Genomic DNA, 23,047 nt, shown 5'->3' with positions numbered 1-23,047 from the left:
ACCTCACCCCCACCCCACATCAAGAATCATCTTGCATTATAATACAAATACCCCTGAGCATAGTGGGTGGGGAGTGATCACCTCCCTACTGTCATAGCCATTTCACAACATTGATGGGGGGGGGGGGGGGTGGGATTCTGGATCTGCACCACCTTGGATTGTCTGGCATATAAAATAAATGAAACCCAGATGTGGACAGCTGTTAAAAGGGTGTTTAAGGTCCCATGTAGAAGGTGCTTCCTTTCCTAGTGTGTCTTTGCCATTTCTCAGGTTAGCAAAAAAGATGGGAGGACAGAGAAACATTTAAAGTAATGAATTATTTTTCAATAGAAATGTCATAATTTATTAAGTTCGTATCAAAAGGCATAATCATAAAACCCACATCTTCTTTTCGAAGAAGAAATATATTATTTCACATCATAAATAAAATCTGCAAACATACAACCGTTGGCAACCAAAAGACACAAACGCTCTTTTGTGCTTTCAATGTCAGTGCTTCAGAAACAGTTTTAAGTTGTATTTACAGGTTTACAGTACCCAAAAAATACTGAGGTATATTTGTTTCTTTTTGGAAAAAAAGAAAGAAAATGAAACTTCAGACTTGAAAAGGCAGAACACACACAATGGAAATTACACTGTTTAAAAAATAAATAAATACCAACACTTCCTTGCACACGGGGACAGTGACACTGTTACTGACCCTAGTTCAGTAACAATGAGAATACTGTCGGATTTGCTACTGAAACAGACTGACTGACGACAGAAAACTGTTAAAGAGGAATATTTCAGGAGTAGAAAGCATTGTCCTGTGAGCTTTGTCTCCTTTGTAGACATCCAGACATTGGTCAAATCACTGCCTCTCTCAGCAGGATCGTCTAGCAGAAAGAACCTTGCTTTCTGGAGTCAGATAGGCTGACCTGTGCTGGTATTTCTATATTGCTCTGTAGCTGCAGTGAGAAAGGACTTCTGTAAGCTAATATACCTGCTCCCACAGTTATTGCACTTCTCAGGTAACAGCAAGAGGGCCAAGTCTTTGCACAGAGGGCCAGCTTGCACCTGCCCTTTCAGCAGCTGGGAGAGGTGGTGATGGGGCTCTGAAGGTAGCTTAGTGCACTGGTGGAAGTGTGGACAGGGATGGAGACTGGGAAGTTGAAGACCGTCGTAGTGGATGCTCCTCTGTCCAAGGCAGACATGGCAGGGCTTCCTGCCTCTGCAGAGCAGTTTGGAGTCAGGACCTGGGACTCAAACTGCAGCAACTGCCCCATGAAGCTGAAGTTGGGAGAGATGATGCTTCTCCTCTGCTTCACAAACTCAAAGGCTTCATCCAGCTTGACCCGATTGGTCCTCATAAGGTAAGCAAGGCAGATCGTTGCAGAGCGGGAGATGCCAGCCTGACAGTGAACAAACACTCGACCACCGTCGCTTTTAACAGAGTCTGCAACCAATGAGCAAAACATCACTGTTAGCAAGCACTTTCTTACAAAGCCTTTTTTTAAAAAACAGCATTCAGCCTACTATGCTTAAGGGGGATTCTTTCCTAATCATCTGAGGCAGCAAACCACTTGGCTGGAAATAGAGACCGATGCAAAATTGGACATGGATTTCACACTCAAGAGGATGGCTCCCTGCTCTTACTAGCTGTCAAAATCTGCTGAAAAGTTAGCATTTTAGAAAATGCTGTCAGCACAAGGTTGGCTCATATCAGTAGCAATGTCCGTTACACTCAAGCCACTGAGAGTCAACGTCCCTCTTTACAAAGCTTATCCTCCAAGGGAGGCACAAGCTCCCACATGGCTACAGGCTTATTTCACCTGCTGCTGTTCTTAATCTCTAAAGAAACACTCTTGCAACTCAACTATAATAGCGGCTGGAGTTGTCTATGATGAGTCTGGCAGCCAAAAGAACTACCAACAAGAAAATGCCTTTACCTATGAAATCGATGGCTTCGTTAAACCAGCAGCTGATGTCAGCCTTGTGGTTGTCCTCCACGGGGATGCTTTTGTATTGGTAATGCCCTTCAAAATGGTTTGGGCAGTTGGCAGAGACGTTGATCAGCGCCGTGATCCCCAAGGCATCCAGCATGTCTTTCCGGGAAGCGTGATAGGCACTGCCTAGATACAGGAAAGGCAGGATTTCCACAGGACCACCCTAAGGGAGCGGGAGAGAAGGACACGATCTGTTAGTCCCCTCCAGCCAAAAGCAAGACAAAACCCAGATTCCCACCACTCCATCTCCACACGATTGCCCTCTTTTTATACCAAGGATTCACTGCATCTTGAACAACGTAGCTTTAGTCTGCAAGGCTACTGTTTCAGGTCTAAGGGCTAGAGGAGAAGGAAGCGGAGGACCAATGTCCCTGGGCCCCAGCGTTTGGTTTTGGGTTTCTCAACTGACCTGGTCGTAGAGAGGGGTCCCGCAGGAGCTGCAGCCGGAGTCGGCGCTGCCAGGCGCGTTGTTGGCGGTGGTGCTGAGCGGCAGAGTCAGGCCTTTGGGGGCCGAGGGCTTGGTGCAGAGATCAGGGCAGGCGGAGGAGAAAGCCTCATACCCTCCTGGAGGGAGAAGGAGAAGAGGAAGGTTGTTATTCTGAGGACATTCAGGGCGATTCTCAGAGAACTTTCTAATATCCAACCGCAGGTTTTGCCATCCTTAATCCATGGCTAGCCTGGGGCTGAGACATCCGCAAGACCCCCTTGTCCCCCCCCCCCCCACTTTGGGTGCTTAGTTCTTGCGATTTCCTACCCATGCCTTTGTTCATAGAGCCCCTCTCTGCAATGACACACATGGGCTGCATCCACACTGGAAGCATAACCCGGTTTTAACTCTTTTTTCTGACTGCAGACTATGGAATTCTGGGAGTTGGAGTATGTTGTGGCGCACAACAAACTCCAACTCCCAGAATTCCATAGCCTTGAGCCAGAACGACTTAAAGCTGTGCCAAAGCGGCTTATGTCTCCAGTGTGGCCGTGGCCCCCTCCTTCCTCAGCTACTCACCCTGGAGGAAGCAGAGGCGGGCGTGGCGGGCCTCCCTCCGGAGAGTGTGGAGGGCCAGGAGGAGAGTGGAGTCCCGCTTGGCGGCGCCCAGGTCCGGGCTGCGCTCGTCGAGGAGGACGACTGCGCGGAGGAGGCCCTGCCGGAGCCCGGCGCGGAGCTCTTCCTCGTTGGGCAGCAGGTGCTCGAGGCCCAGGCCGCCCTTGGCCCTCCGGCGGACGATGGTGCTGAGGCGGACGTTGCGGGAGCCGGCGATGTGCGAGGCGTTGAAGGCGAAGAAGGAGCGGCAGTCGAGGACCAGGCAGGAGCCCTCGCCCAGCAGCAGCAGCCCCCGCAGCCCCTCGCAGTCCAGGGCGCACACCTCCATGTTGACCATGGCACTGGCACTCGGCCCCTCGCCTCCTCCTTTAGTCCTGCGCCCTTCCCTTCCCTTCCCTCCCGGCGTGGCGTACTCCTCGTCCCTTGCCTCCTTCTTCAGTCTATCCTCCGGGAGTTTATTCCCTGGGCTTTGTTTTCCGCCTTCCTTTACAAGTGGGGGAGGCTGGACAAAGAGGCTCTCGGGTCTCGCCTTGCTTCTCTTGCCGGCTGCGGGGCGCTGCTTGGCTTTATATACTTTCCAGCTGCCCCCTGGCCCCTCCCACTTTGGGGGCCTCCCTTTCCTCCTTTTTTGTGAATGGGGCTGGGTCACGTGGCCCCTCCCTCCCTCCCTCCCTGGGAAGACGTCACTTGGCGGGGAGCCAGGCGGAGCCCTCGCAGCAGCCCAAGAGAAGCTGCGCGTCATCAGCGTCATCAGCCAAGCCAAGTCACTCCAGAGGAGGAGGAGGAGGAAGAAGAGGCACAACGCTCGCAGAAAGCGGCTCCTGGAAGCCTCCGCTCCCCCCAGCAGCTCCCAGTCCCAGTCCCAGTCCCGTCCTGCCAGCCCTTGCCCCGGCTTTTGGATGGGGTGGGGTTCTCTTTTGTGTCTTGGTTGTTGTGTGCCTTCCAGTCGTTTCTGACTTATGGCCATGAACCCATCATGGGTTTTCTTTTCTTCTTTTGGCACCGTTTGGTCACAAGAGGTTTGCCCTTGCCTTCCCCTGAGGCTGAGAGAGTGTCACCCATTGAGTTTCCCTGGCCGAGCTGGGACTCGAACCCAGGTCCCAGAGTGCTGACCCCACACTCAGACCGCTCCCCCAGTAGCCTTTTTTGGGTGAGCTCCCAATGCCAGTCCCAGCTTCTGCCAACCTAGCAAACCTAGTATAAAGACTATACTGTTCAGGGAAGTGTTCCCAGGCATGGCATGATTATTATTTGATGTTTTCAGTTTGTTGCCTCCTTTGTATTAATATGTATTATTTTACTTATTTTGTAGAATGTATGCCACAGGAAGGCTTATTTTTATATATTGATTGTCTGTATAGCACTGTGTAAATCTACAGCACTATATAAATAAAGCATAATAATAATAGTTCAAAAGCATGCAAATGCAAGTAGATAGATAGGTACCACTTCAATGGGAAGATAAACAGCGTTCTGTGCAGTCATGCTGGCCACATGATCACAGAGTAGTCTCTGACAACGCTTAGTAACGGAGATGACTACTGCCCCCTACGGTTGGACACAATTTGACAACCTTGTCAATGGGGAATACCTTTACCTTTTCAAAAGGTACCACCGCCTCAAGAGCACTGCGCAGGGGGAAAGTCAGCAACCCTCTCCTTTCTTTTGTCAACAGAGAGGGTTCGCATTGCTGCCCTCGCTTGGTTGGAACTGAGCCCTTTCATGGCCCTCTTTCTACAAAACATGCCAGACACCATAAGTCAATAATATATAGTGTTTAGTCAACTCTGTGTGTGTGTGTGTGTATGTGTGTATAGACTCTAGATAGAAAAAAGGGTGGAGAAGGATTTGCCAAGGCAACGGCTCTCCAAACACAGGCGAACTTCAGTGCTTTTGGAGTCTGGCTGTGATGGGGCTAAGGGGGCTCTCTGGAGGCCTTGTGGACTGCTCTCCCATTGGCGTTGACTTATCGCACTCCAACAGAGAGGAGTCCATCATCCTCTCATCACCCACAGCACTGCCCAAGTCTTGCAGACTATGTCCATCTGTAGGGCGGTTTTCCTCTGTTCTTACTGCCTTCTACTTTACCAAGCATTATTGTCCTTTTTTAGTCCACAAATCTCCCTGGAAGCTAAGATGGTCAAACTGACACTGTCATACCTCAGGCACATCGTGAGAAGAGAGGACTCATTAGAAAAAACAGTAAGTGCTAGGAAAGGACTCAGCCTCATAGAATCATAGAATCATAGAGTTGGAAGAGACCACAAGGGTCATCCAGTCCATCCTGCCTCCCTTCTGCCATGCAGGAACTCTCAATCAAAGTATCCCCGACAGATGGCCATCCAGCCTCTGTTTAAAAACATCTAAGGAAAGACTCCACTACACTCCGAGGATGGCAATGGCAAACCCTCTCTGAAGAAACTTGCCAAGACAACTTCATGATAGGGTTGCCCTAAGTCCAAAATGACTTGAAGGCAAGCCACACACACACACACACACACAAACACACAGAGTAGAAAGAAAGGAAGCCCACAGGCCAAATGGATAGACAGCAAGGAAGGCCACAGGCCTGTGTTTGCAGGATCTAAGCAGAGCAGTGGAAGACAGGGTCTTGGAGATGTCACATTTACAGGATTACCATGGGTCAAGGTTGACTCCAGCACAATTATCAACAACAATAACAACATGGGAAAAGGATGAAGAAAGATTTGCCAGGGCAATATCTCCCCAAGCACTGATGTACTTACAGTATATACTTTTGGACTCCGGATGTGATGATGATAAGGGTATTCTTTAGATGCTTTGTTGTTAATTGTGGTGCAGTCAACTTGACTTATCACAACCCTACAAATGCAATAAGTTGATTAAACCCTATTTACAAACTCTACCTACCACCCTGGCTGCATCTACACTGAAGAAATAATCTAGTTTGACACTTCTTTAACTGCCATGACTTAATGCTACGGAAACGTGGGATTTGTAGTTTGCTGTGGCACCAGACAAAGAAAACTAAATATCACACAAATCCCAGAATTCCATATCATTGAGCCATGGCAATTAAAGTGGTATCAAACTGGATTATTTCTGCAGTGCAGATACAGGCCCTATCATCCACAGACCTGCTCTGATCTTGAAGACTCAAGGCCATGGCTTCCTTTAATGAGTCTATCCATCTGACATGCTTTCTTTTTATTTTTACTGCCTTATATCTTACCAGACATTGGGCCTAAATAAAGCTGCTTTGGGCCACTTTGGAAGTATGTTGTTTAAATGACACACACATTTTAAGAAGCCAGAAGCTGCGCCAAAGCCACGCTTCAGTCCTTAGGACTGGAGTGTGGCTGAGCGTGGCTTTGGCATGACTTCCAGCCTCTTAGGACACGTGTCATTTAAACAGTACACTTCCAAAGTGGCCCAAAGCAGCTTTATTTTCACCTGCCTGTTTGGGCCCATTGTTATCTTTTCTAGTGAGCATGTTATAGCCAAAGTATGACAGTCTCCATTTAGTCATTTTGGCTTCTAAGGGGGGCTGAGGCTTGATTTGCTTTAGGACTTCTTTGTTTATCTTTTTAGCAGTCCACAGTATCTGCAGAACTGTCTTCCAGCACCACATTTCTTCTTATCAGCTTTCTTCACTCACCAGCTTTCACAACCATACATACATGGAAAATCTTAACATTAGTATTCAATGATGTATCTTTACAGGTATCTTTACACTTAGAGATCCTGTCTAGTTCCTTCATAGCTGCTCCAGTCCTAGTCTTCTTCTGATTTCTTGAATGCAGTCCCCATTTTACGTGCTGCATGAGCACCATTTTCTGTTTCAATACGGTTGAGCCATCCTCAGTGAACATAAACATATATTACATAATGTGTGCATAAAACATACTCATTCAGTGCTCCTGGACAGTGCCAAAGGGAACAAGCAATCTGGGAAAAGAGGAAGGGCAGGATAATTCCCTATACACCAAACAACATGTCTGAGATTTGGATTATACTATTCATTACACCTATCACAACTTTATTGTTGTGTGGCTTCAAGTTGTTTCTGACTCATGGTGACCCTAAGGTGAACCTATCATGGTGTTTTCTTGGCAAGTTTCTTCAGGGGAGGTTTGCCATTACCATCCTCTGAAGCTGAGAGAGTGTGACTTGCACAAGTCACCCAGTGGGTTTACATGGCCAAGCAGGGATTCGAGTCCTGGTCTCCAGAGTTAAATGTTCAAATCAATTCACTACACCAGCTTACAACTTGCTCAAGTTTATATCTGACAGTGTTTGCTGGTAACATTCAGAGTCAGATCATTTCTTCTCTCAGGGTTAAGATATTTTGAGGTTCTCAAGGGCCACAAACCAAAAGCAGGCAAAAGTAAAGCCTATTGGTATCACTGGATCAAGTCAGTTGTGAACCATTCATGGCTCTTTTACTGAAGGGCCCTTTCATACTACACAATTATAACAGTGCATCTACACTGTAGGAAACAATGCAGTTGGACACCACTTTAACTCTCATGGTTCTATCCTACAAAATCCTGGAATTTGTAGTTTTGTGATGGACCAGCACTCTTTGGAAGAGAAGGCTAAAGGTCTTGTAAAACTGCAAATCCCAGGAAGCCAAGATGGTCAAACTGAGGCTGTCGTACTTCAGACACATCATGAGAAGGCAGGACTCATTAGAAAAGACAGTAATGTGAGGAAAAGTCTATGATTCCACATGAACTGTCATGGCTGCATCCTATGGAATCCTGTGGTTTGTAGTTTGTTTAGAGGCATTAGAGGAGCTCATAGGCTGAGATTTCTAAAGGCCCCTCTTGCAACTGCAAATCCCAGGACTCCACAGGTTGGAATTACAGTCAGCCCTCCACATTTGAGGCTTTGGCTTTTTTGGATTTGATTACCATATTTGCAGATTTGATTAATATGTTCTCCCCAGGAATCTCTCTAGGTCCTCCAGTGTGACTCTATGGTCAACTTCTGTCGGAGGACCTAGACATTCCTAGAGAGGTGTTCACTTTGGTAAAAAACAATTAGAGTTTTTTAATTTGCATTTTTTTCTACTTTCATGGGGGGTCCTACATCCCTAACCCCAGTAAATGTGGAGAACCAACTGTATGATATTAATGTGGAATTATAATGTTATAATTATAATACGGGTGTAGAAATTCATGCTCTTTGCTTTTTTAAAAAAATGCAATAATTTGGATTTTGTTTATTTGTTTCCTTTTTTAAAAAGCCCAAAAATATTATTCAAAGACATCCATGACAGAGGGCCCTTTTGCACTACATGATTATAGCATTATAATGCTACTTTCCAGGATTCCATAGGATGCAACCATGGCAGTTAAAGTGAATGCAGAGTGCTACAGTTGTGTGGCTAGCATCCTTTAAAGCCCTTTAACACTGTCCATGCTGGAAGAAGAGAGGAGTTTTCAATTTCTTAGAAAGATGGTATGAATATTGTCCAATGCTTTTTGAGTAGTTATTGCTCTTCATCTGCTGAAGTGATTTCAACAGAAGATTTTAAAATCTTATTAGTATTTGTGTGAGGCAAAGATTTTCAAAGGTTAATTCTCCCATGCACCCTTGGAGTGTTTGAGAGAGCTGCTGCAAACTTCCCTCAAAGCTACCCATTATGCATATGAGCCTGGGAGTAGGTGGGGGTGGGTAAGGGAAACCTCACACTGTGGGAGGATTTCTCCAAACGTAATTGCAGTGCAAGTGGCATGGGTGAGTGGGTTGGTGTGCACAACACACAGCATACAGGACAACAGATCAGTTTTCTTGTTTGCTGCTCCCCTACCCCTAAATGTGAGGATTTGTGGGTGTATATGGATGAATGAGGGAGGATTTGAGAGAGATGTGTAAGGCAGCTCCACTTATTTTTGGCTTCATGCTCAGCCAGGGCTGGTATCATTTCCCCCACTCCCAGCTAGTCATGGTGAAATATGGCTCATAACCCAAAGAGAGGTTGTCCAGCCTTGCCGTACTTGTGTTTAGGATTATAGCTGTACATTCTAGAAAAGATGCTTAAGATGTTAACAGCCTGTTTATACAGATCTTACGTAAGGAGTCATGATCTTTTCAACAGAACTCACTGATTGTACTAATGCATCACTCTCCAACTAGGCCTGAATATGCTCAAATTTAATGTGCTGTGATGAGGCAGAGCTACGTGACAATATAAAGCCATCAGCAAAACTATATCATGGAAAGCAAACAATGCAGAAGAGCTTTCTGACCTTTTGAGTGATCTGGGGAAATGATTTTTTTCCCTTGGCTTTTAAAAAAAAAGACAAATAGGGTTTTTTAGACATTTCTTCACCATCTTTTTCTAAAGGTTTCACTGAACAATTCCCCTTTACATCTATATATGCCCACTGGATTATTCATTCAGTGTAGACTCATTAAGATTTTGAAATGAGGGACCACATCTGGCCAGGAAATCCTCCACCGGTTCTATAGTGAAATGCCCATTCACACTACTTTTTCCCAGACTCTAATGGGAAGTAACAATAGTCCTGTTCTTCCCCCACAAACCACAAGCCTGAACTAGTAAATAACTGAACCAGAAACAGTTCAAATTTCCTTTGGTGCCATATCAAGCCGCTTATCGTAAACAACTGTAGTATGTCTTTAGTGCTTCTGTATATGTAGGAAATCTAACCTTCCTTCCTTCCTTCCTTCCTTCCTTCCTTCCTTCCTTCTTCTTTTTGGTGAGTAATTATTTCCTTTTGCTTTGTGACATCTTACATTGTTCCTCCCTTTTTTCTTGTTTTGTTTTTATCTGTTCCACTGCTTTTTCCCTAAGAGTATTTTTTCACTCATTAAACCATTCACAAATTAGTTTTCATTCCCTTCAAGAAAACGTCTAAATTTTTCTGGAACATTCGAGGTGTTTCTCCACATTTCTGGTGTTACCATAAATAGTAGAACTGTCTATTGAGAACTTTATCAACTCTCCACTACCGGCATAAGTCAACATCTCTATGGCATCTTTCCAGTCTTTATCTTATCAAAAGTGCCATAAACTTCCAGAATCTTCTATTTATTTGATAATGTTCACTTTATTATTGTTTTTCAAGTTCTACAGCATATATGAACCACAAATATGTGTGTTGAATCATGAGGACTAAGGGTGTACTTTTTGTTCCAACAATTCTGATACATTTGAAAATTTACTATAATGCTTCATTCACTTTAAACTTTGAGCAGATTTATTTCTAACATGCATACTGGCAGGCTTGTGTAACTGATGGTGCAATTGTCTCCATTCAGCAAATTCAGTGCCAAGATTCTAGCTTCAGTGCCAATACAGATTTTGTTTTCTTAGAAATAAACATGGCCAAGCTTACACTGTTTCATTTCTATTTATTTATGCAATTTTACTGTTGTTATTATTATAACCACACAGGGAATTAGTGACAGACTGTGAACCAAAAACATCATATGTTCTAGGAGTAAATTCTACTCCCATTCCCTCCCCAAATAGTTATGAAAGCAGTGTTAGCCATTTTTAAAATTAATGTTCTTAGACAGCAGGTCAATTCCCCTAATTGGACCACTAGACTCCATAAAAGGAGAGCAAAATGAGATCAGAGTTTAGATTACAACTACCAGAATCTACCAATAACTCTACTTTTCGGAGTTTGAGAAATCAAAAATCACAGAGCTAAGAATAAAATAATGACAGTATATTCATTTATTTTTTATAAGAGGTTATGAAGCAGCATTCATTTTGATATGCAATTGAGCACCAAGTCTGAACCCATAATTCAAATGTTATTTTCATAGAGAATTCAGGCATTTCAACCAATCTAATGATCCTGGGTACTTAAAGAACTCTTTGCAAATGATATCACAGAGAACTAATTCTTTTTGGGTTGAGGTGATGAATACTCATTAACCATGCTTTTTGAAATAACTCTGCTCGTTATGAATTAGTGTGGGTGAAGCTCTTTGAATTTCCCACATATCACAAATGGTATTTTTTATCAAGAGGGCTGTTGTTGGAAAGCTTGAGCATCTAGAATTCTTTAGTATTAATCATGCCTACATAGATGTCTTTTAGAAAAGCATTAACAATTGCAAGAATTATTAGCTAACTGCTACTGAAGAATTGAATCCAAAACCAATTTTGAACACTAGGCATAATCCTGAGGTTGCTACACATAGTTTATTGTCTTCACTATTGAAAGCCTCCCACATACTGACTCTAAATGAAGGCCTGTTTATATAACCCTTGGGAAAATAGCCAACTTAATTTCAGTTTAAGCCAACAGCTCAGCTTGAAGGAGACATGGCAAAGCTTTCAAAAGGGCAAATTGTACCTCAGTATCCATAATTCAGCCGACAAACCTGGGCTAGAATGAACTTTTTTAACTGAGTACTCACCAGATGTTTTGGACTAAAATTTATCAGCATTCTTAACCAACATGCTGGTTGGATACAATGCAAGTGGGAGTAGCTACAGAAGCAGCAGCAGTAAAATCCAGAGTGGACTTGCCACCTCTGTGGCAGCAGATCCACTAGTTGCTCATGGGTAAGGGGTTAGATTAGCATTGAGGGTAGCCCTGCACGCTGACTCATGCAGCTCACTGGCTAACAGTGAACCAGTCATTCTCTGTCAGCCTAACTTAACTGATAGGGCAGTAGTGAGAATAAACATAAATCCTCTAGGCCAGGACTAGGCAACTGTGGAGGGGTGGGGGGCATTTTATCCCGACCCTGCCCAGAGACCACAAAGTCACATGTTAGTGTGCTGGAAGTGATGCAACATGCTTTTTGATGCTCATTTTGTCTGATTTGGGGCCTTTAAAAAAATAGGGCTGTTTTTTGTAAACTACCATATTTACAGCTGCTTTGAGGTGATTTTTGAACAACAAAAATAGTAAAAAAAAAAAGTCAGCACAAATTTATGGTTTAAAATATTGAGTCTTGGGCTTTGGAAGGCTCAGAGTGCACACTTTGGAGTCCTAAGGGCCACCTCTGGCCTGTGGGCCACACTTTGCCCACCTTGGTCTATGCCATATTGGAGCTTCTTAGAAGAAAAGGCTGGCTATAAATGAAACATATTAATTTATCAGTCAATCAATCAATGTAAGTAATATCTCCACCCGTAGTCTGAATTGGTACATTCTGGGAATATGCATGTTTTATCATTGCCATAATTGTTGTGAGCTGAAGGACCTTAATTGAGAATGACTATACCACCAGTTCTAAGTTTGGACCAATGGGCTGCGGCCTCTCTGAAAACCTTAATCTATTGTTCATAGTGTTGTTATCACTCCTGTAAAAATAATTGACTTATTAATAGATTGCTGGCATTTTTTTAAAAAAAACAGAAGCCAGGACCTTTGAATGCAGTGATATCATCTACTTCTTATACCTCTTGGAGGCTCTATTTGCTCTTTTGAGGAAGAAAGTCATTGGAAATCCTGATAAAGCAGAATTCCCTGATCATGTGGAGGGCCCTATTCAAGTCTAAGCAAAACCAAGTACAGTTCCCCTGCCTTCATAATTCCTTTCTCAGTACAGGAAGACTGAGCAGATCAAGGCAGCACAAAAGGCATTACATACAAACCCACTTCGCATCTCCGCACTTTTAGTTTGTTTGCTTGTTTAAGCAAGCTGGATGCCTGCCCAAGGCTAGTGATAACAATATTTGATTACTTCTAATCTCACATCCCAAAGGGCAGGACTCAAACCAAAGGATTCAAACATGTACAAGAAAGAGGAATTTAACTAAATGCTATGAAGACCTTCCTGACAGTGGAACAGCCCACCTCTGAATTTGGAGAAGTGTCCTGAACTTGAAGTTTTCACTCAGAGGCTACATGGCCACCTACCAGCGATGCTGTAGCAGTGGATTCCTCACCCCAGCAGGGAAGTAGATTAGATGACCTCTAAGTTACCTTCCAGCTCCATCATTCTATTCAGACTATGGAAATGAAAAGGGGAGGTAAATTAAAATGAGAGGAAGCCAGAGACATTCTTACAATAATTCTCACTTAATCTCATTTTTGTTCCTTCTGATTAAAGGTTGTTTAGACAGAGAGAAAAAAGGTGTAAAAAATACCCAGACTGTACATGTTAAAGCCACATTTAAATAACTAGTGACTTGAGCTTGGGCTTCACTTCCTTCCTAGTGTAACAAAAGCCAGAAATTCAAAGCTGAATTGCTGTATTTCAAATGACTGGCCTTTAAAGAAAACATTAACATTAGCAGCACAATTCTACAATAGCCATAATGAATTGCATTCTGATGCAGAAACCACAGTGATGGCTTTTATTCTGAGCACATGGGACATTTTTAGAGTTTGGTATAGATGTATATTTGAATCAGGATACAAACTATCTCTCCTTCCCTCTGTTTCATTTTCAGTTAGAGTCAGCTAGTGTCTTTGATGGCAGTGGGGTGGTAAATCCAGGCTGGATTTAAGTCTGAACTTTGAAGGAGGGATCTGAGGTGCTAAGCCATATCCCAAAAATAGTTTCCACACCTTAAAAGTTCAGGCTATAGCCAAAATAAATCTATCACCCTACTAAAATGGAAGCCACCTGTTACCACTGGATTCAATAGTCAGTTTCTATCTTTTCCCACCTTCCACCTCCAGTACCTTAATTAAACTGTTTATCTCACAATATATGTTTGCCTGTGTCTATGTTTCTGTTTGTGTGCATGTGTGTAAAACCATCTCATTAACATTTATACTTTTCAAAAACTAGACATGTATCCTTCCCCTTTAAAAACTAAGGTTTATGTTTCTAAAGCACAGTTCTTGCTCTTTGGAGTCCTCCAAAATTAGAGCCTCTGTTTTATCTTTTGTACTGCTGGGAACTTATTAGTGAGACAGAAGTGAGGAAAGAGTCACTGGGGAGCAGAGGTCTCATTTTGGGTTATCTATTACTGAAAAAATAATTCCACAGTCAATGGGAAATAGACTATACCAGATCCAATGCTGGGGTGGCTTCCATTCTCTGCTGGGACACACTGGCATACCTCTTTTCTCCCCTTCCTGATGATGGCTTTCTGAGAAAAGAAGGCACCATGGGGATTTTGATAGTGGCTAAGAGGGGAAATCAAGGTCAAGTCTCTTCCCCTGAGACCAAGTGTCTCTTTTTCCCCTTGAAGGAAAAAGTCTGCTATATCTTAGGGCTCCTGGGACACTGTGAGAACAAAAGGAGTACTCCCTTTAAAAAACACCCCAAAATGGCTATGGAAAGGGATTTGGTTTTCAGCAGACCCCTCTCTCATCAGCAGCATGCTCAGCTGACCTCTGATGTAAACAAAGAAACGCTTTGCCCCTGAACATGATGGGGAAGGAAATATTTTAAAGTCTAAACACAATGTTGAGAGTGCAGTTCCTCAACATCCTCAGAATTTAAAATACATTATTTGGAGTTTTACATTATTCTGAAAAATCAGAGGGCAAAGGAACTATGGCTTTGTGGTTCTTCCACAGCACATTATTAACAAGTTCATGGTGACATGAAAACCACATGAGGGTAGTTCCTCATCACACTCATAAGGAAGGAGACTCATTTCCCACCACCTCACTATGATTTCATAGCCACATTTATGGTGCCTTTTACATGTCTGGATTTTTCCTGTACAAGCTAGTAGTAGAACAGAGAAGAAAGGGCCCGCTATTCCCCTTGCTTTTTAATTATTTGAGAGTGGGGAAGGGAGAGGTTTCAAAGGGCACCATGTCATTTATAGTTGTGTGTAATAATTAACTGGTAATGGAAAATTTGTGCAGTGGCCAACTTCCAGACTTATTTGCTTAACAAACTAGTGACGTTTACAGATAACCTCTGGCCTGACATCTCCTTACTTGTCCAAACTTTATCCTTCCCCTAGAAGGATAAATTTGACTGGGCCATACTTAGGACTCATTCAAAGGGCCAGCCTATGGTAAAGGACAAGATGCTCCCACAGTCACTATTTCCACCTATAGAAGCTAACCAAAATGACCACTGCAATTTTACTGCAACACTGCTAATGGAGAGGAAAAAAACATTGTGCATGGGGACAGCAAACTGAGTGGGGGGCAGATGGCACACACAGTTCTGGCTTCCAATGCAAGTTTCCATTGATGCCATTTCCTGTAGCTCCTGTCCTCTGCCACCTTGGGTAATGTCCTCATTCTACCTAAAGGTAGGGCTGGCCCTGTTTAGGCCAGAGTGCATGGTGCCAAAAACATCTGACTAAGACCACATTTAGGATCAAACTGTACATTATACAAGCAAAGAAGCGGGGGGGGGGGGGCGGTCAGGGAAAAGAAGAGGGAAGCCCAATTACCATTTATGAGTGTATCTCCCACCCCTTCAGTTTAATTAGTTGTTAACCCAGCAATGTCAGACTTGGCTTGGAGATGTGGCAATGCAATATCAATTATGAAAAGGAAATTGGAAATGAATGTAAAAATATTTGTTTGAGTGATTCCTCCTTATGAAGTCACAGAAGGTTATCGCATCAGTGCCTGAAACGTTTCTATACTGTTCCAAAAACGTTTCAAGATGTAACGTTATGGGAACGGATATTATCGCATTCGAAAATGTAAAGCGTTCCGAGAACGTAACGGGAACACAATTTACCACATTTGTCCTTATAGGAAGCGTGATAAGTATGAGAACGTTTCAATATTTGCACATGCGTATTTGTAACAGTGTATTCTTGTTCATGAGTACCACATACACAGAACAAAAGGCTTTTACAGGGAGATATTTGTGCAAACACAACCTAATCTTTTTATATACAAGATACATATAGACACACACACACACACACACACATGTATACACACATATAGTCCGCAATCTATATATACAAAAATTTTTATATATATATAATATGCATATATATGTATATATTGTGTGTAATATATTTATATTATATATAATATATATTTTGTATATATTACATATTTAAAATATGTATATTGTATATATATTGTATGGATACTTTTAGACACACACACACACACACACACACACACACACACATAAAAATGTTATACATATACATAAACATAGGCTTGCCATCCCTGGGGACCTCCAAACTAGGAAAAATGTAGGACAATGTTTTAAAATATAGGACTTTTTTCTTTAATTTCCTGGCCAGGAAATTTTAAAAAGAAGGTCCTACATTTTTAAACCTTGTCCAGGGCCAGGCTAGAGCTGGGGAGACAGCCTCTCTCAAGCTCCAGCCAGGCTTTGGAGGACTCTGCAGTCGAGGAGCCCCATCCAGGGCCAGGCTAGAGCTGGGGAGACAGCCTCTCTCAAGTCCCAGCCAGGCTTTGGAGGACTCTGCAGTCGAGGAGCCCCATCCAGGGCCAGGCTAGAGCTGGGGAGACAGCCTCTCTCAAGTCCCAGCCAGGCTTTGGAGGACTCTGCAGTCGAGGAGCCCCATCCAGGGCCAGGCTAGAGCTGGGGAGACAGCCTCTCTCAAGTCCCAGCCAGGCTTTGGAGGACTCTGCAGTCGAGGAGCCCCATCCAGGGCCAGGCTAGAGCTTGGGAAACAGAATGCAGGGAGTGAAGTCCTTTCAGCCAATCACAACAAGGCAGAACATGGGAACGGAAGTAAGAACGGATTACTTTACCGCTCTGACATTTCTTGAACCGTTTTAAAAATGTTTCCACAAGCTTGGATCACTTTCTCATCCGTTCCCTCCGAGGAACACATATGGAACACTTTGAGGGGTATGTAGAATGCGATGGGAACCCGATGGGGACAAAACCGTGCGGTAAAGTTGAAAGTGTTCCGTTCCAATCGGGTTCCAAAAATGTTCTCGGAACGCAATGCGATAAACTCCACAGTCATGTAAATGAGGTTCATGTTTATTTGACCCTGCCCTTTCTGTCACCTTTCTGCAACCATCCTTACTATACTTGAAATACTCTATCTAGTCTGATGACCAGATTATCCCCCCCCCCCCCCCGCACTTATAAAAGCCACCTTTATTTCTGGCAGTTAATCACCCCACATACACATACACATACATCCCTCCAGCATTGGACTATGACTGTGGAGACCAGGGTTTGAATTCTCACTTAGCCAGGGGAACTCACTGGAGGCCCATGGGCAGGTCACATTCTCTTAGCCTCAGATGGAGGCAAAGACAAAGCCCTTCTGAACAAATCTTGCCAAGAAAACCCTGTGATAGGCTCACCTTAGGGTTGTCATAAGTCAAAAACTACTTGAAGGCACAGAGCAACAACAACAAACAAGGGAAAGGGAATTATATTTAAGTAATTAGAACCCTCCCAATATCAAACACTCACTGTTAGATAGTATTTATTATTTAGTAGGAACAGATTGTGAATGAAACAAGGGCCTTTTTCAGAGGCCTCCTCAGTCACTTGTGGTTGAAGCTGCTATTCTCCTAAAAGGCTGACATGACTCCAGTGTGATTAGCTGGGATTCTGTACCCTCCCAGCAGCAAAGTCAAAAGCACAAACCATAGTGGTGGGGTGGGGAGGGAGGGAATACAGCCCAAGCAACAATGGCAGTCAATTCCAGAACCCTGTGGCTACTCATCAATGACATTGTTGCTTCAGACAATGTTCTCTATTTGCTGTGAATGAAAAGCACCAATCAACATACCCTGGCAGCCCATATGCCCTCATGATGTCACATAAACCATTACACATGCCCTTCCAATGCCATGTATGTGAGCAGGGTGCCTGGGGATGTCCCCATAGCATATTGCCCAGAATAGCTAAATGCCATTGCTCAAGGCTTAGCAGGAACAGTAAGGCACAGGTCTGAAGCAGGTTCCTCAGTGTTGAGCTCAGTCTTGAGCCCAGACACAAAGACAAGCAGAACAGCTCCTTTTCCATGGAAATAGCCAGGACTGCACAGGGAAGGATGGACTACCATTCCAGCTGGCTAGTGACATAGCCCTGTGCCTCAAATGAAGTCTGCACAGATCACCCAAAGTGGCAGAATTTGGATTCTGTTTCTAAGGTGGGGTGGGTGGACCAAGCATTCCCCATAGGCAATGTAAATCACTGGGCACATAAAATATTGCTGTCAGAAACAGGAAAGTGCTGTTATTACTTCTCTTATGAGAATATAGGAGAATAGTTGTCATGAGATAAAGCCTGTCTTCAGGGTGGTGGGGATGTCTCAGATGGGCAATAATATTATTAGATGGAAAAGAAGGAAGATAGCCAGATTAGAATCCAAACCTGGCATTTGGGAGGGGGCAGTGATCTTTCATCTGAGATGGGGAGGGATAGTGGAATAGCTCCCTGCACATGCCAGATCTTTATACACTGGGCTCGTCTCATCTGCAGGGGTTCAATTCCACCTCACCCCATCCCTGCATGTGGAGAAAATAGTTGCACCCCATATTATTCAATGGATGATGGCGTGCATGCATCCATGTGTTCTGCTGCCATTGAATAATATGGGGTGTGGTGAGCTGCGGATGCTCCCATTCACGGATTGTCAGGCTGTTGATGTGGTGGGAACCATTGTAGTTACTATAGTTACAGTAACTATACATATTTGTAATTATAATTATTGTGGTCATGCTGCCTGGGGATCATGGAAGTTGCAGTCCAACAGATCTACAGAACATCTGGCTGGAGAAGGCCTCTACAGAGTCGCCAATGAAGCCACACTCCTTGAGTGCTGCATCCAGGCAGTAGAAGGATCTGTTTTCTTACACACTGCAATTATGAATTGCAGGGATGTTTTCATGCTAGGACTTTCCTCATCCTCCAAAGAATCCCAGATCCATTAATTGCAGTCCAGCAGCAAGAGTAGTTTCCTGTGGTTGAGAGCATGGACTGCAGAAGCTGGTGCTGATAATATAAACTCTGAAAGGGCCAGGGACTGGCACCGCCTCCTAGGATCTACTTGTATTTAAGGCATTCACACCCAAGGACTCCTGATTAAGTGTCTTGACCCTTAGCACTTAATTGAGCTGGTGGGTGTGGGGCTCTTTTGGGAGCTGTATGGATTGGCAAAAATGCAACACCCCAACTGGAAATATCTAGAACTCTACTTCTGGTTTTAAAAAGCAGTTTTTATAAACGTTAAACAGTGGAGGGGAGTACTGCTGCTAGCTATTATAAAAGTTTATTGCAACTCCAGGGGGAGGAAGAAGAGAAAGGAATTTATCCTTCTGGGGGCCAGAAAAGGGCAGTTCAAGGAGTCTGGGGAGATCAAGGACTTTCAAAACAGGCTTGGGGGCTGCATTTTGCCCATCATTGCCATAAAGTAGTAGAGGCATTCACACTGGCCTTGAATTTAATATAAGTATATGGTCTGTATACCACTGTATAGCACTGGGGATAGAGAACATTTGCCACCTGCATGTTGAAAGTCTGGTAGGTGGATAGGAGGCAAAAGAACCATGGGGGCATGTTAAAAGTCTGGTAGGTGGATAGGAGGCAAAAGAACCATGGAGCAGCCATGAGTCATACATAGAAGCTGCAGCAGATAGCTCCTATGACAAAATGAGTGACAATGGCTGTGTTATATTCCCTTTAGCAGAGGAATCTCCAAATGCAGAGATTCCACAGTGGGCAGGAAATGGAAGAGCTGTGATCTAGGTAGAAGCAGAATGGAAGGGAGGAAAGCTAGGTGGCAAACAGTGCCATTTCTCAGTGGCATGTGACAAGAACAAGTGGAAGAACCAGGACTTGTGAAGCTGAAATGCTGGCATTCTTTGATGAGCAAGGACAATGACATAATCTGCCAACACATCAGACTCTTTTTTGTTTCTGTCGTGTCATTTCAGTCCTACCACCAACTAGTTCTGTCTGTGTACTAACATTTCCCAGAAATAATATATTGTTATATTATCTCTCTCTCTCTCTCTCTCTCTCTCTCTCTCTCACACACACACACACACACACACACACTGCTTTCAGCTTGGTGGACATAAAAATTGCTAGAACTGATTTGCTTAAATTCATCAGCACAGCTGACTATGCCTATAGTGACTGTCATGATCAGTGCCTGGCATGTCATAGTTTACCACCATACAACTGGTGGGGGGGAAAATTAAATCTGGGTCTCCATGGCCAACAGGTCCTCCCTTACTGTAAACCTGTTCCATATTATCTGTGAGAGATTCTGCTCTTACTTCATGAAAACATCATAAAACTGGATTGTTAAACCAGTGCAGAATTTCTCTGAATGACAGGAGGAAAGATCAAGAGAGAGATGAGGCAAAAACTTTTCTCTATTTTCCCAGTCATCTTGCAGTCAGGGGTGTCATCAGGGGGGTGCAGGGGCTTAGGCCAAACCAGATGACACCCTAAAGGTGTGTGTGTTGGGGGGGGGGTAACACCACTGTTTCCCAAACATCTACCTTTAGGCAGAAATGGGCCGTGGCATTTGCCTGCATCCCTTTAAAACACTAAAGAGATGGTGTGAGTAGGGTGAGGCTCAGAAGAGAAAGGAGAAAGACTAGGCTTTTTTTAAAATTAATGTTTACATTTTTTTAAAAATTAAAATTTTATTCTTTTAAAATTTTCTTTAAAAATATCACATCATACCAAATTTTCACTTTAACCACATGAACCAATGTACCGTACATGTAAATACATTTAGGCTGTGCACAAAATAGTATATAAAGGTATAATGTTAATTTTTCTAATCCTTTATGTCACAACCACTGTCATTACATTCAGTGATATACTGGAATTACGATTTATGAATAACATTAGTACAAAAATATTACAAAAGGTTCTATATGGTGTAGTATGGGAGGAGATCAATGTGTGTGTGTGTGACACCAATCCTAGTGACACCACTGCTTGCAACTCTTGTTTTTGTAAGAAATGGCTATGCTGGGTTTCTTTCCTCCTCTACTGAATGTTTTCTTGGGCTATTGCTTGACATTCTTTTATTGTTGTATCTTTATTGTGTTTACTGTGTTACAATATATTTTAGAATTATATTTGATTCTGTCAGCTGCCCCAGTAAATTTTTGTTATAGGCTGGCCTATGAAAAACATCAGTTAGTCAGGCAGACAAGCTAACTTTGTAGCCATTTATTGCACATCATGAGCAAAATATATGCCCCTCATCCAGTAAACATACATTTTATACATCACATTGTACAGCAGAAGACCTCTACATCACCCTGTCCTCCAATGAATTTTGAATGCTTGGAACTCTTGGAGAGTAGACACTGACTTTGCCTAACAGCAACCAGCCTCATCTGAAAATAAATGTGGGAAGGACAAATTATGAATAACTCTTGTCTTCTCAGAATCTCTGCCCCAACACTCCAGACAGAAACATGTGATAAAGCAGACTCTAGTCCACAAAAGCTTATTCCACAATAGGTTTCACTCCTCTTTAAGGTATTACAAGACTCTGGCCTGCTACAGACAGCCAAAATAAAGCTGCTTCAGGTCTCTTTGAAGGTATGCTGTTTAAATGATGCATGCATCCTAAGAATCCGGAAGCTGCACCAAAGCTGCACTCCGGTGCTTAGAAATGGAGTGTGGCTTTGGTGCGACCTCCGGACTCTTAGGACCCATGCATCATTTAAATAGCATACCTCCAAAGAGACCCAAAGCAGCTTTATTTTGGCAGTCTGTAACAGGCCTCTGTTCTTTTTGCAGCAGCAGACGTACATGGGCTACCCCTGTAATACAACAACAAACTACTACCACCAAAAATTCTAGCTTCACTGTTGTAACTGGACTGACAGTGACAGGCTGAACTCACAGTGACAGTTTGCACAAACAAGCAAGGGTTCACTAGAAATGCCATTTCTATAAGGAGGACATCTGCACATCTTCCATCAAACCTGCACAATCATTGCAGCAAAGGAGAGGTTTGTACAGCAGCAAACCTAAGCACCTACAATCACCTAGTGCCAAAGTATGGTTGAAGTAGGTGCTAGGCTGATCTCTCTCCACTGCCACAACATTTCACAGATGAAAACTGGGACAGATGTGGCCAAACAACAGAAGGTGTGAAGATGGCAAATGTTATTAATGTGGAAGAACATACAACCTAGTAGAGGCTGCAGACGTTTGCTTTTGTCTTGGCCTACTGGGAAGAGCAAGATTTTGCCAACTCTTGTCTCTTCACTAAATTAATTAGGTGCAAACTTTCACTCTTTAACTCACTTTGCAGCAATTGAAGTAGAATGAAGACAAAGAGGGAAAGTGGGAAAATGAAACTGAGGCATTTTAAAAGCAGCTGGAGAAAAAAAGATGGCAGCGGATTAATTTGGACTGTTGCGACAGCTGGAGGATATGCTGCAACAGCACAGCTGCAGATCAGACACTGGAAGCCTAGGCTCTGCTGTGGCTGTGTGAGTGCAAGGAGAAAGGAGAGGAAAGTAAGCTTCTTGGACTCCCCAATCCTCAGTCCATTAAATGGGAGAAGTTCCCCCAAAATATGTACAATCTCATTTCTTGACATAAAGTTACACTTGCTTTTGAGGATGGAGTGAATTTAGGATTCTGACTAAGCACAGTGCTTTCCTTCAAAAGACTCCAAACTTCATATGTATGTATTTCCAGTGTTGTCACATCTATGCAATGGTATTGCTATACATACTGGTTTTTTACAAACCCATTACAAACACAGTATATTGTGTGTATTTGTGTTTGGCTCAAGGAAAGGAATTTATGGTTGTTATTGTGTTTTACAAACACAGCAACAAGTCTTTAAGATAAGATATATGCCTCGTGTGCCTCTAATGGATGATAACAGTTCTCAGATTTTATGTTCAGGTTTCATAGTGCAGCCAAAGCTGTGAGATACCTGGCATTTACAATCTGTTTCACCCGAGGCCAGAATCAATAACCAGCCCTTTATTTACTGAGGCCTGTAAGTATGCATACATTGTATCTCAGCTAGATAGTAAAACTTGTTTATCCATAGCTGTGTGTCAGTACTCATGGCTAGCATGAAGTGAGCCATGTGGTAAGGCTGGGCTTTTGAGGGAGGGAAGTCAATTTGAATACAAATCAGGCATGTTCCTTGTGTAACCAGGTAGCACTGAGAATTGTGTCTACGTCATGCTGAAACATG

General features: G+C 43.3%; 1 protein-coding gene across 1 annotated transcript; it reads right to left on the bottom strand.

Moving 5' to 3' along the window:
- Positions 1-319: 319 nt before the first annotated feature.
- Positions 320-3,556, bottom strand: LOC149284475 (dual specificity protein phosphatase 1-like). The gene is made up of 4 exons (XM_089496695.1): positions 2,992-3,556; positions 2,395-2,549; positions 1,929-2,148; positions 320-1,435 (listed from the first exon to the last, which is right to left on the bottom strand). The coding sequence occupies exons 1-4, from the start codon at positions 3,362-3,364 to the stop codon at positions 1,065-1,067; spliced, it is 1,119 nt and encodes a 372-aa protein (XP_089352821.1). The 5' UTR covers positions 3,365-3,556; the 3' UTR covers positions 320-1,064.
- Positions 3,557-23,047: the final 19,491 nt, after the last annotated feature.

The sequence above is a fragment of the Sceloporus occidentalis genome, unplaced genomic scaffold, assembly GCF_023333645.1.
Source record: "Sceloporus occidentalis isolate IW3139 unplaced genomic scaffold, rSceOcc1.0.p SCAF_92, whole genome shotgun sequence".
NCBI classification, from domain to species: domain Eukaryota; kingdom Metazoa; phylum Chordata; class Lepidosauria; order Squamata; family Phrynosomatidae; genus Sceloporus; species Sceloporus occidentalis.
This window is presented reverse-complemented; position numbering and strand designations above follow the sequence as displayed.

What these genes read in the sequence shown, in the direction of transcription:
- LOC149284475 (XM_089496695.1), bottom strand. Translation starts at nt 3,364, where the DNA reads ATGGTCAACATGGAGGTGTGCGCCCTGGACTGCGAGGGGCTGCGGGGG. An exon ending in GGACCCCTCTCTACGACCAG is followed by an intron (nt 2,149 to 2,394) that starts GTCAGTTGAGAA and finishes CCGCTCCCTTAG; the next exon opens with GGTGGTCCTGTGGAAATCCT. An exon ending in CGAAGCCATCGATTTCATAG is followed by an intron (nt 1,436 to 1,928) that starts GTAAAGGCATTT and finishes CATTGGTTGCAG; the next exon opens with ACTCTGTTAAAAGCGACGGT.